Here is a 14272-nt window from a genome sequence, read left to right as displayed (position 1 = left end):
CGACCCAGCTGCCCAAAGCGCCCCAGGTCACCCTTTTTTGACACCGCCAGCGCGATGTGCCTCAGTTATTGCTAAAGTCCCCCCGCCGCCCCACCCATCCCCAAGGGCCCAGCCAGACCACCACATCGGCATGCGGCGCGCACAAACCGGAGGCGGTATTTTGGGTACCGCCCAAGCAGGGGCCACCCCACGCCGCACCCACTGGTATGCAGGAGCACGGCCCGCACCACCCACCGTGGAAGACCCCCGCCAGTTTTATTTCAGAAAGTTTCACTTTTACAGTTACAGCTGGAAACCTTTGTTAATTGAATATCCTAGTTACATTACAGCAACCAAATTAAACTATATCAACTAAGTTAATTAATAAAAATGTCCTGTGTAAAGGCTTTTTCAAACTAAAAAAATATCTTGTGAAATCTGTGACCTGTTGACCTGCACAACTCAAAGAATCAGAATCAAGAATCATTATTTCTTGGCAAAAATACTTTTAAGATTACCAGGTCAATGCAATGTGTTTGAATTTATTTTGATATGTCACAATAATTAATATTTTAAAAAAATCCATGTTCCACACAGTGTTTCCTTTTGTGTCCACAGGATGGCAGCAGAGTGTCAGGAATGTGTGGAGGCTACTGTGGTAAATGCACCCCCTCCTCTGGGACCACTCTACCTGTGACCGTTCAATAGAACTTTCAGAAAGGTGAAGAGTAAAAACAAATAAATGTAAAGTCTGATGCTTAATGAGTGAGTGCTAATGAAGCTCTCTCTGTCTTTAGGCCCTCCGTGGACCCCCCCACTGCTCCCTCCAGGGGCCCCTAATGTGAACATTTCCCTCCACTTTGGTGCTAGGAGTGTCTATTCTTCAGACTCCTTCTTTCCTTTCACATCTGTGTCTATTGTATGTATGTAAATAATCCAGTGTAAGTACTGTAAATAACAGGATAAAGTATTTTATTTATTCTATTCACCATTTATTTTCTATTGTAAAGTAACAAAAAAGTAGGAGATGTGCAGCGAACACCAGCCAGTATTCTTTTTTTTTTTTCTAATTGTCAGAAATCGCTTTCCATTGCTGTGATTTTTTGCCTATTTAACATTTTTTAGTCCTGTCAATAATCTACTATACAGTATATGTACGTGTGAAACCACAAGTTTTTCATTGTTTTGTCGTTATTAGTCCGGTTGTTCTGATGCAGTCAGCTTTCTCCAGGCAGGGTCGACAGAAATTTGGTGAGTCATTTCCATGTATCAGTTTCATCACATGTACGCACTCATCTATGCTTTAAGTCTATTTCTAAACACAATATTTTCTATCAGTAGGAACTGGAGGATACAGTGGAAAGCCTTTATTTTACTCCTGATTCAAAGCAGACTTTTTATTCGTCCAATATTATTACGACCATGGATTTTTATCTCTAAATTGACAACAATGTAAGTGTCAGATGTGTGGAGGTAAAATTTATATTTACAAAAGCTTAGTTTTGGTAGAAGAATCATCCAGCAGCTACAGATTGTTTTCCTACTTTTTATGGCAGCTCTTGTATTTAAAAAAAAAATAAGAAAACATTTTCCAATAACTGCTAAACCACGACATCTGGACATCAGTCACAATGCAGTAAATCCTCAAGAGCAGAGATGGGCAACTTTTATCACAGTGAGGGATAAATAAAAAATGTGATTATCTGATCTGAAACCACCTTATCAACATTTTCCTATTATTCTGTATGGGGTTTTTTTTATTTATTTTTTTTTAATTAATTTTGTTTATTTTTTTTGTCCTTTTTTTGCTGTTTTTCGTGTGTATCATGATGAATAATGTTTCTGTATTTTCCTGTTATTGTGTGTGTTTTTAAATTCATTTTGTGTAATTTTTTTTTGTTATTTTTGTAGGCACCTTATGTGTTTGAGTCATTTTGTTTGATTGATTTGTTTGAATGTTATTTTGTATATTTACTGTTATTTATGAGTCTTTTTGTAGTCATTTTGTTTATTTTTGTTGTGTCATTTTGTGTATTACTGTTGTTTCTTTGTAAATTCTGTTGTACTTCTATATGTTTTTGAAGTCATTTTGTAGATTTTGGTCATGTTATGTGTTTAGGTTATCCTTTTGTGTATTTTGCTGTTTTTTGGAATCAATTTGTGTGTTTACTTTGGGGGGTCCGCACAAAATTAGTCCGAGGGCCACAGTTTCCCATGTCTGCTCAAGAGTGAATAACCTTATTAAATACAGTATGTCTGTTTTTAACATTCAGTTGGCTGTGGATCAGATGGAAAAATAGGTCCTGTTTCTGATATCTAGGGCCTACAAAGCCTGATAAATATATCCTGGATTTATCTCCGTTAGCGGGCTTCACCTAACCAAACATCCGTCAAAAAGCAGCTGTACTATGAACCGAAATAGCAACACGTTCACTTAATGGAGGTTATTTCAGACTGCCTACATAGGCACTCTGTGACAGAGGTGGAGATTACAACACCAGACCAATCACAAACACAGACTGTGTAGAGCAACTTACTTCACAATTGAGGAATAATTCTTTAAAACTATGAAAAATTAAAACCCATCATTCAGACCAAAAACAACACTGTTGCTGCAGTAAAAGCAGCAAGGAATGAATGCAGGAATGGATGAGTGTTAAAGCTGCAGTATGTAAGTTTTTTTGGCCTAATTTGGTCAAAAATCCATAATAATCTTTGAGCATATTGTAATCCAAAGTGTTCTGAGTGGACAGTGAATCGCTTTTCCTTTTCCTGGCTGATCTTTTACAGCTTCATGAGCTGTTTTGGGCGTTTCTATTGGCTGCTCGACTGAAGTCAGGAGCAGAGTCTGCTGCATGTACTGGTGTCAGAGGGAGAGTGAGACAGACGCGATAAATTGCGTGTAAACCTAAGTGAAGCTTATCCAAGGTTAATTAAATTGACAGTCTGGATGCAGAGTGATGGTTGTCAATATGCCCTGAGCGGCACCTAAGATCACTGCCCCCTCTGTGTATGTGCTTGTGGCGGGAACAAGCTGATGGCAGCAGGCGCTGCTCAGGACAGTAACTACAGAGTGACACCAGAAAACTCTCCAATAACACAAGATAAAGTCCATTCATATGTCACTCTTCTCTGTTGAGAAAATAGTCGCTAATAGCATTCATAAAAAATACCGGTAAGGGAGGCTAAGTTTTGGTTTTGAAATGGAATGGAGAGAGGATTCTACATACTGCAGCTTTAATGCTTGAATTTGTAAGATGGCTCTGATGCTGCATTTATACAGCTCAGCCGACATCATAGGTGGACAATATTTGTGTTTCATACAGCCTGTATTGTCTTACAGGACTGAGGCTCTCAGCATTGCCACTGAATACATGAATGAATGAAGTTGTGGGTCTGAAAACGCCGGATGCACACAGGCTTTATCAGCTGACTAATGTAGATCAGTCCATCAGATAAAAATCTATATTTTTCCTTTCGCATGTCATTGGTGAATGAAAGGATTACATTGATGCCTAAATATTCTCTCTCCTGTCAGCTGTCAGATCAGATCCACAAAGCAAAGTTTCCACAGAATGAGCCTCCTTTTGTTGGGCAGGTCGTTTTCTAAGAGAACTGATTGGTCAGGAAGCGGGACTTTCATACTCGCTCATATCCTAGCCAGAATAAAACCTACTGCCAACCAGGTTAAGTGTTCAGCCTAAGTTACCATGGTGATTTAGCCAGGTAAGAAGTTATCTATTGTCGTAGTACACCACACACCGATTAAATCCCGGAAGTTTGCGCGATAAGAGGAAATCCATTTTTGTAGTACAGGCCCCGTTTGATGAGTTGACCCAATCATCCTGAGGTACACACCTCTTTGGAGCTATCTACGATGGAAAAGCAGGACAGAAACAATAGCTGGGTTTCCATTACAGATTTTGGCAAAATAAATGCGATATTTCTAAATGTCGACAAAGTATACAATAATTGCGCTTTGAACACGTTTCCATTAAACGTTGCTTTGGACAGGTATCTCGTAATTCCCGTGAAGTCTCATCCCTAGACTTTGTTGCGGAAAGACGGACGCTCCAAACCTCCTTATAACACTCCATATTCCTTTGTTGTTTCACGTCTAATGTGGCAGTAATCATTCTAAAGTATAATGCTTAGAAATGTCTGTTTCCTCATCTGTTTACATGTACCGCGTCATGTTTTCTCAGAGAGCAGTGGTCATGTGACCAGGTATGTCACGTTCTGTGACGTGTATTTGCCTAAAAAGTGTTTCCATAGCGCTTTTGCAACACATTTCAATATCGAAAGGTCTGAAATTCCTCCTCATGAAAGGGTAAAAAATGTTTTGCGATATTTGACTTTTTTCAGAATTTAGGTGTTTCTCTTATCAGTTTTTATTGCGCTATTTAGATTTTGCACATTTCCAAGGGTAATAGAAACGCAGCTATGGCCTCCATCACTGTTCAGCTTACATGTAGTCATGAGCGTTTCCTGTAGTAACAGCACTCAGCTCAGAGATTTAAAACCACACAAAACATGACCTAACCTTTAGGCCAGTGCAGTCCTGATGGAGATGCAAAGTAATTGTCCAAGTCCAGAGACTCCTCCTCAGGCCCAGCATCATTCTCTCTGTCCAAAACTCTGCTTCTAAACCATTGTTTTATTTGTAATGTCAGTTGTCACAAGTCTGTCCAATTTATACATGCTGAGGTCCTGGATAACTTCAGTGTGTGTGAAGACATTAGGGTACTGTTGTTTTAGTGTCTTTTTTTTTTATTTGAAAACAATCTTATCATTGAAAATCTTCGTTATGTTCTGTATTTGTGGAGTTTTGGTGCACCCGCAGCTGATCATGAAGCCATATTTGCCTTTTGACGTTGCTCTGGTTGGTGCTATTTCAATGTCATGTGTGTGTGTAACCGTGTACACTTCAGCCAAAGGGAATTTAGCTGTTTTTATTTATGACAAAAAAGGAGGAAACATTTATTTTACTGTAAGTGTCAGAATAAAACTCCAACAGGAGTTCTCAGGTATCAATAATATAGGGATGTATTATTTAAGTTGATATTTTACACTTTCGCAATGTGTTCATTGTAAGCATTCACCATTGCAGCATGCCTTTGTGTATGGATTTTTTTTTTTAATTATATATTGATATTTATTTACCCCTTTTCTTGTCACTGTGCAAAAGCTTTGATAAAGATGTAGCTTCTGCACCGTATTTTTTTTTTCCATATTTTGCCACAAGAAGAGCATATAGACCTGTGATCGGAAAGTAATAAAATCCGAACATCTACCACAAACATTTGTCTTCTTTTCACATTCAAACTTTATATATAACATCATTTGTTTGATTTATCAGACAGAATCCACTTTGTTCAAGTTAATAGTCTTTCCTTACTTACACACCAAAGTTAATCATGGAGTTCCGCAAGGTTCAGTTTTAGGACCTTACATTATATATGCTTCCACAAGGTAAAATTATCAAAGAACATAATATAAATTTCTATTGCTATGCGGATGATACACATCTTTATTTGTCAATAAAATCAGATGAAACTCATCAGTTTTTAAAACTCCAGGCTTGTCTTAAGGCGGGGTAGACACTGTGCGATTTTTTCAGTCGTTGTACTTAGCTCCAGCTCGAATTGTGCGACTCAATCGCAGAGTCCAAATGTGCACAGCTCACGATTCATGTTCTCACACTATACAGACCGACACTGATGTGACCTGACACGTTGGAGTCTTTTTTCCGAAAATGCGACATAAAAATATGAAGAACTCTGAAGAGTTGCCATTAAAACAGAAGGAGAAAAAGAAGAACCTGAAAGTGGAGAGACACTCGCAAATCTCAGTAAAAAGAGCTTCAAAAAGGTGGCGATGTGGTGGAAAGGATACCCCACAAACTGAGATGCACATGCTTTTCAAAGTAGATTGGAATGTTCTCTTTGAAAAAAATCATAATAGACATTTTGGCAGTGTTCTGCGTTTAGCTTTATACATAATTTGAGATGTTTTAAACTTAATAAAATCCAAAAAACTGATTTTTTTACTTTAGAAAAAGCAGGTTAGTACAGTCCAGATATCCTGCATGATTTATGATCCTTATTATTCTTTTTGGCAAAATACATATGTATCTTTTGTAGGTTGCTTTTGTATGTGTTTCTCTAGATTTCAACACAATAAAACAGATACGGTAGAATTAATCCACAGTATAACATATGTAACATTTCTTGCTTGTTTTGATTAGCAAAAATGATACATTTGAGTTTGGTCGATACAGTACAAAAAATAAATAATTAGGGTCCCAGTGCTGACCCCTGTGGGACTACGGAAGTGTAGAGCTGCCACAGGTGAAAATATATTTTGGAACATTATATTGTATGAACGATGTAATTATATTGTACGAACAATATTCTTACATTGTACAAATCATATAATTATATTGTACAAATGTGATATTATATTTATATTGTTCGTACAATATACTGTAATATCATGTTTGTACAATATAATATCATGTTTGTACAGTATACTATGTTTGTACAATATAATTATATTGTTCATACAATATAGTGTTCCAAAATATATTTCTATCAGTGGCAGCTCTACACTTCCGTAGTGGGACACCACAGGTGATGCTCAGGCCTTTAGACCTGTGGTGACCCATCTGTACAAAGTGCATTCTAAAAGGCATTAAAATCATGAATCTAAAAATAAGGCCTTCATTTTCATTGAAATGTCTTGACCCAATCAATGTTTCAAAAGTCTTAAATTTTAACACAAAACAAGTTTGATTTTATGTTTGTAATTAGTCTCACATTTAAAAATAAATGGTAAAATGTTTTTTAAAAAATGTAGTAAACAACATGGGAAAATGTAAATTTTATGAAAGCTTTTCTTAGTTCTTTGTTGTTTTATAGATTCCAGGCTATTTTTGTAGTCACTTTATATATTTGGAGTGATTTTGATTATTTTTGTCTGGTTTTTTTTTGTGTATATTACTATCATTTTATGTATTTTTGTTATTATTTTACTTTGGGGGCCGCCAGTTCCACGTCTGCACTAAACACTATATCGCTGCAGAAAAATCATCAATAAGTGCATATGAAAGACCATGACAGTTGTATCCTTGTAGGACAAAGTCTCTCATCTCTGCATCAATTCATGTTTCTGAAAAAGCGTTTATATTAAAGGGTTTTACAAAAAGTTCCAGGTATTCTTTAATCCTCTCAAAGTTTGTGTACAAACCTCTACTATTTAAATGTATAATAGATATGCAAATCTCATTCTTAGTAATTCAGTTGAATTGCTTGTCTGTGTAATAATTGCAGTGTACATTAATCTTATCAAGAAAATTAAAGCCAGGATCAATTTGTTGTTCATGATTTAACATATCAATCATATTAGTGTATATCTCTAGACAAAAACAGACATAATCCTGATTCTTACCAAAGAGTAAAGAATAAAAAAATAAAGTTGCTAATAAATTGTAATGATATCCTTTTGTCAAGACCAATTTAAAGTGATCACACCTCGAACGTCTACAACCTACTGGCCTGTTAGTCAAAGCTCCTGATCCACATCCCATTCTCTGGTGCACCTTTGACTTTGATAAAGATCTTACAACTGACAGTCCACGTGGACTGCATTCCGTTCATACTCCAAACTGATTGAAGACACATTTAATATGTAATATGATCAATCAAGAGTTTTTTGGAAGAAAAATCAGAATTGTGCATTAAGACCTGCAGTGTGAACGTAGCGTAAGTGATTTTCAGCTAAACTCAGCCAACTGTTGTTCTATACCCTCACAATGTTTGAAAAACGATGTTTACTTCTTTTGTTTCAGACCCTAGTTAGTGTCTTCATTCCCAGTTTCTTTGCTTTCTACATGAGCCGCACAGACCTACCCACACAGATTATAGCGCTGACCTCAACGTCTGTGTGCTTGAAGCTATGCCAGACATTCCCAGCATCTCTGAATGTCACGTCTACCACCTCCACATGTCTACTCCAGCCTGTATGAGCTCAGAAACACTCCTGTGACTCTAATGTTCACAGGCAAGGTGTGTGAAGGTAATGTGTGGGAATTAAAGGAGATATCATGCATTTAAGTTCTTCCTTTCTTACATATAAATCATACAGTTGTGGTCTATATAAAGAGGAACTGCAATGCTTGGGTCTGAATTCCTCATTATTATAGCTCCACCCCTTTTCTACCCCTTTTCTGATGTGCTTCTGAGAGCAACTCGTTTTGGTGCTGCCTCTTTAAATGCAAATGAGACACTTCATACCCCGCCCCCTCTCCAGGTTGCAGAGGTGACACTCGGTTCAACTCCACCCTGGTCGGCCATTTTTGTAGTTTGATAGAAGAGAAATGGCTATGTAGCGGCGCATAAACTTTTTATTCAGAGGTTATTTACAAAATGTCAACAACAGAATACTTGTCCATCCAGCCTTACATGTTAGAGCCAGAGTCTGACCCGGCGGAGCAAGATGAAAATGATGATGAACCTGCAGAACCCTAACAAGTGAGCTAATACAAACACCGAGCTAACGCTAGCGCCAAGCTAACGTCACAAAATGCATTTTAATACAGTCTTTTCGGAGACAAATACGGCAAAATTAAATGACTAATGAAAACTTTAGACTTAAGTTTAATCACGTAGACCATATCATCAAGGATCTAAAACTAGCACACAGCGCTAACATATGAAGACGGTGTAACTGCTAATGCTAACAAAACAATGACAGGGACGTCTTATCATCACACTTTTTAGCGTTATTTACAGCTTACCGAAGTGCTCTGTTCATCGTCTTTAAAGATAGAAGGAATTGACCCCTCAATCAGACAAAATCTTTCGGTAAATCCTTCTTTATACTGGCGGAGGTTGCTGAAGCAGTCATCCTTGAAGTGCTGCGCGCACACAAAAATTACCTTACCCACAGATGTGGGTACATTTCCGTTAAAAATAAAACTCAACCAGGCACTTCGAAAAGGTTCTGATGCTGGGAGACGGTGTAATGAAGCGTGTGGGTTACTACATCCAACAACCGAACATTTTCACTTGTCCTCTCGTAACTTCGGCATCCTTGAGCTTGGACTACAAAATAAAAGAGAGAAACAAAAATGGCGGATTGCTCGAAGTGTTGGGCCTGGAGTCGATGTCCTAATTTGGCAGTTCTGCTGCAAACACTGTGACGTTATTGTTCAAAAAACGTAATAGAAAAATCAAAACAGATTGAAAAATATGAGCAAAACAGAATATAAAGATATCAACGAAGCACCTGAAGAGATTAATTTGATTTTTTCTCTTCTTCTTCTTTTTCTTTTTCTTTTTCTTTTTCTTTTTCTTTTTCTTCTTCTTCTTCTTCTTCACATTTAGGGGTGTCCAGACCAGTCCACTACATTATCAGCAGACACCATGTAGAAGCTGTTATTAGGTCAGTGATGCACAACATGTGGTTCTTTGTCTTAATTTTAATTATCATTTCCCCAGGAAACCTTAAAACGGTGACACTTTTTAACCCATTTCCTTTGGCCATTTTGCAACTTTCTGTGTCCCATTTTTGCTCCTTTTCAAAAAGTTCTGACACTTTTTTCAGACTTTAGCTACCTTTTGCCAATAAACACCCCTTTTCCTTATTTTTCTTTGGTCCATTTTTGACACTTTATTCCAATTTGTGTCCTTTCTATAATTTTTTTTGCCACTTTTCATCTAAATGAGCTAACTTTTGCCCAATAAATACCACTTGTTTCCGTTCTTCCTACATTTTGCCTCGATTTGTTCCACATTTTTGCCCGTTTTCTCTATTGTTTGACACATTGTGCCTTTAAGCTACCCTTTGCAAATAACATATTCCCTATTTATTTGCCCTTTTTTTTATTTGCCACGTTTTTGCCACTTTTGGACCATTTTTGGCCATCTGTTACCTGCCTCCACTCGCTCATAAAAAACTCCCAAAAAGACATAACGGAACGGACAAGCCCACTTCGGGCCAACGACCCACAGGGATGATACCCGGTATGTATGCCAGATGGCCAGCAGGGTTGGGGTCAATTATAATTGTAATCCTGTAACTGATACCGGTAATTAATTACAATTATTACATAATTACAATTGTAATTATAATTAGAAAAATGTGTTGCTTTCGTGTTTGTAATTACATTGTAATTGAGTTCAGATAATTGACTTTGTAATTGTAATTGCCATGAAAATTCTACGAAAAAATTGTCAATTTAACGCAAAACTGGGGAACCATGTTACAGTTCTATGCACAGTTCTACACATACAGTATGTATTGAACAATTATTTAAATGTATATCATATCAAGCTTCCATTAAAAAAATAAAAAATGAAGGGTACACTGACACACAAAAGGCTCAGATGCCCTCATCAAAAATTTCAAAACCTACATTTTCATTGATTAGGAAGCCTAACAAGGTAACCAGTAGATAGGAAAATAATTAAATAATACATAATTGGTTTTAGTGTATTTTACAGCTCATCATAAGAGATGCTAACAGAAAGCTAACACGAGAGGAAGATCACGTTTTATTGGATAATTTATTTCAGGCTCAGTAATTGTAATTGAACTTTAGTAATTGAGAACGTAATTGCAATTGACTTTCTGAGGATAAAAAACATTATTTAGATTTTTTTGTAATTGGAAAAAATGCTGGTCACTGTAATCATAATTGAAAACGTGGTTGTAACTGAAAAATCTAAATGACCCCAACCCAGATGGCCAGTCCACCCATGGACGCATTAGCTGTTTGTCCTATAGTCACATAGAAAGTAAGCTCAGACATCTGTGTTGCCTTTAAAAATGGAGAGAAAAAGTTTCCATTCTGTCTGAAGTGACTGTTAACCTTGATAAAGAGAGTTTTTACTGTCATCAGTCCCCAGGGTCACCATTATTTAATCAGCACCAGTCCAAGGTAATGTGGGCTTTGAACTGGGGCCTGCTGGTGAGCCTCAGGCCAACAGGAGAAAACAAGGTGACGTAGGACAGTAACCAATGTGGATTGCATTTGTGCAGCTAGACACTCACATGTGTCAGTCTTTGTGTATTTTTCCCTTACGTGATGGACTCTACCACTGCCTATCCAATCCCAAGGTCTGTTATTGAGACAAAACAGAGATCCTCCAACAGTCTCTCATGTGTTCTAATTTGATTGTTTTGGTCTTGCTGCTATTTTTGCAGTCGTCTCCAGAGATGAAAGTAATGGACAAGAACTCACGTTACTGTAACTGAGTTGCTTTTATGGCTACTTTTTTGAGTATATTTGTAAATCAATCATTTTACTTAAGTACATTTTAAAAGAAGTAAAGTCATTAGTCACGTTTCAACACCCAACCGTTACTGAGTAAATTATTATATTTTGTTCTAGAATGATCAACGGATATTGTGAAACTACAAAAAATGACCAGACAACAATTAAATGCATCACATCATGGCGGACCAATCAGATTTAATTTAATACACGGCGCCAAAACAGCATTGAATGGGGGTTATTTTCTCAGTTTTAGAGTTCATAAATTTAGCTATATACTTAGAGCCTGAGAAATTGTTTTTTCATTTTGAAAGGAATTCAACCGTTACTGAGTAAATGATAATCTTTTGTGATTATTTTTAATTATCTGTTTCATGGTCTCTTGTAATGCTGTGCCATATAACGATATATGGTAGTACAATATAAAAATGTCCTGAGAAGAGTCTTAAAAAAAAGTACCATTTATTTAATTTTTTTGTTACTTTATTTTTGTATACAATAAAATATAATTAGAAATTTTCCATTCATTTCATGTAATTTGAAGGAACCGTGGTTTATTGATTTATTGGTAGGTGAAAGTAACTAGTAACCTTTACTTTGAGTACTATTTAATTGAGCTATTTTTTCCTTAAGTATTTTATGTGTGACTCACTTATACTTGTACTTGAGTACAATGTCAATTAAGTAACAGTACTTCTACTTGAGTAGGATATCAGTACTCTTTACATCTCTGGTCATCTCTATATTTGTATATACTTTACTGCTGTAATGACCATAATTCCCCATTTTGGGACATTAAGTATTACCTTATCTTACCAGAGACTTTTTTTTTTTTTAAAACATAGCTCATTTGATTAGCTAGTAGCTTTTCTATTACAAGCTGGTGTCAAATTACAGTCTTTTCCTTTACATATTCAATATAATTCTGTAGTAAGAATTAAATAATTATATAAATCTATATAACATTATTTGTACCTGAACATGTCAGTTCTTTATATTATTTGGACATTTAGTTTGAAAAACTTTTTCCGCAAAGATCTAACAATGTTAGAAAATCTATACTTTTCACTCTCTTGTATTTGACTGAACTAAAGTAAATAATAACTTAAAGTAAGTGTTTAATGTATTTAAGTTTAAATTACCTCTCTAATTAGGTTTGTGTCCTAAATGGTCAATTATGTGACTTAATTTTGTATTTGTGATATTATAACTAACTACGTGATTTTTTTTGTGTGTGATTGTTTCTAATTATAGCTACTTTTGGATGCATCCTTTGCAAAAGAGTTTGAAACTTTTTTTGTTTTTTTTTAGTTTTGTAACCTATGTCATCTATTTCTGTTTCCTTTTAAACAAACCAGGTCAGACGTTTCATTTGGTTTTATTTTTATGTGACGTAAAATCCTTGAGTAAATCTTGAATAAGCTTCTCAGGGATTAAAACCATTTTAATGTATAAAGGTGATCTTTATAATCCATCACTGCAGCACTGCCCTGGCGTCTGTACCCAGATCACTGACAGATGTATTGGTGCAGCTTGTCCCAGAGTTCCCAGTTCATGACCAGGTCAATAGAAAGATCTAATGTCTGCAACATGTCATGTTCTGATCCTGAGGATTTGTCCAAACTGACTGTTCCTCATGAAGGTGTTAAAGGAGCGTGGGGGAGGGGCTCCTGGTGAGTCAGACCACTTCATCTGGTTCTCCATCATGTGGAGGAGAAGAACATTTACTAAAGTAACTGCAAACTGGACGCTCCAGGTCAGGTGGTACCCAGGGCGATTCTTTGGTTGTAATGTCATGATTTGATTGTAAATCCAATGTACACACAGGACTCCCACTGATAAACTTCACACCTTCTGGCTACCAATTGTATTAGAGTTTAGTTACACCACAACAGTCCATGTTGAATAAAGATAAAATAACAAAGAGGAAAATAGATGTAGGACATAAGGCAGGACTCACCCTCGACAGGACGCCAGAGTGTCTCATGGCCGACACATGGAGGCAAACAATCGTTCAACCATCTGGGAACTTAGAAACTCCACTGAACTAAACAAATCCAGTGGATATATAAAGTCTACACACAGCTGTTCAAATGCCAGGTTTTTATAATGTAAAAAAAATGTCACCAAGAAAAATAAATGCACAACTTTGTCCACCTTTAATGTGACCTATAACCTGTACAATGCAATTGAAAAACAAACTGAAACCTTTGAAGGGGAAAAATAAAAAAAAACTTAAGATTACCTGGTTTCACACCCTTAAACTAATACTTTGTTGCAGCACTTTTGGCTTTTATTACTTTTACTCCTTACTTTTTTAAATGAATATCTGTACTTTGTACTCTTTACATTTAAAAAATGAGCTCATTACTTTTAAGACCTTTGAAGATGAAAGCCATGATGTAAAAAGACACTATGTTTTAGTAGTTTGAGTTTTTTTTTTCTGTTAGGCAGCTCCCTTAGTTTTAGTGTTAACATTTTCAAGTTATTAAAAATATTAAACCTAAAGCTGCTCTGGGTTTTATTGAGCATTTAAATGTGTGTTTTTCTTGACAAATTTTATTTACAAATGTTTTCTATGACTGCTAAATTTATAATGGGTAACAGATTTAATTTATTTCCATGTAAGAGTTTACTACAAGTTTCTTAAAAATGTTAAACTCAAAGCTCTGGGTTTTATTGAGCATTTACATTTACATTATTTTATTTTTTTTTCTTGACACACTTTATTTATTATGAGTGCTAAAGTGTCCAAGTGTTCAAAGGTAACAGATTTAACTTTTTTATTTAAGTACATTTAGTAGCATGCACTTTTTTTTTTTTTACTTTAACTCCAGGAAGGGAGCAACTTCAATACTTTGACCAGTCTTTTTTTTTTTTTAATTCAAGTATTTATACTTTTACTTGAGTACTGTAGACTAGTACTTCAGCTATCTCTGCTGTTGTTGACAGTCCCTCCATTGGCTGCTGTGTCAGTGCAGGGTGGAGCTGTACAGACCGGAACATCAGCTCTCC

General features: G+C 36.2%; 1 protein-coding gene across 2 annotated transcripts in view; it reads left to right on the top strand.

The window, feature by feature from the left end:
• Positions 1–1756, top strand: part of adamts9 (ADAM metallopeptidase with thrombospondin type 1 motif, 9) — a 101977-nt gene extending 100221 nt beyond the window's left edge. For both annotated transcript variants that reach the window (XM_028446397.1, XM_028446396.1), the window contains exons 39-40: positions 598–700; positions 777–1756. In XM_028446397.1, coding sequence (XP_028302198.1) covers positions 598–687 — 90 coding nt within the window. In that variant the 3' untranslated portion in view covers positions 688–700; positions 777–1756. The remainder of the gene's footprint in view (positions 1–597; positions 701–776) is intronic.
• Positions 1757–14272: the final 12516 nt, after the last annotated feature.

The sequence above is a fragment of the Gouania willdenowi genome, chromosome 5, assembly GCF_900634775.1.
Source record: "Gouania willdenowi chromosome 5, fGouWil2.1, whole genome shotgun sequence".
Taxonomy (NCBI): Eukaryota; Metazoa; Chordata; class Actinopteri; order Blenniiformes; family Gobiesocidae; genus Gouania; species Gouania willdenowi.
Note: the sequence above shows the minus strand (reverse complement) of the source record. Positions and strands in the feature narration are given on the sequence as shown.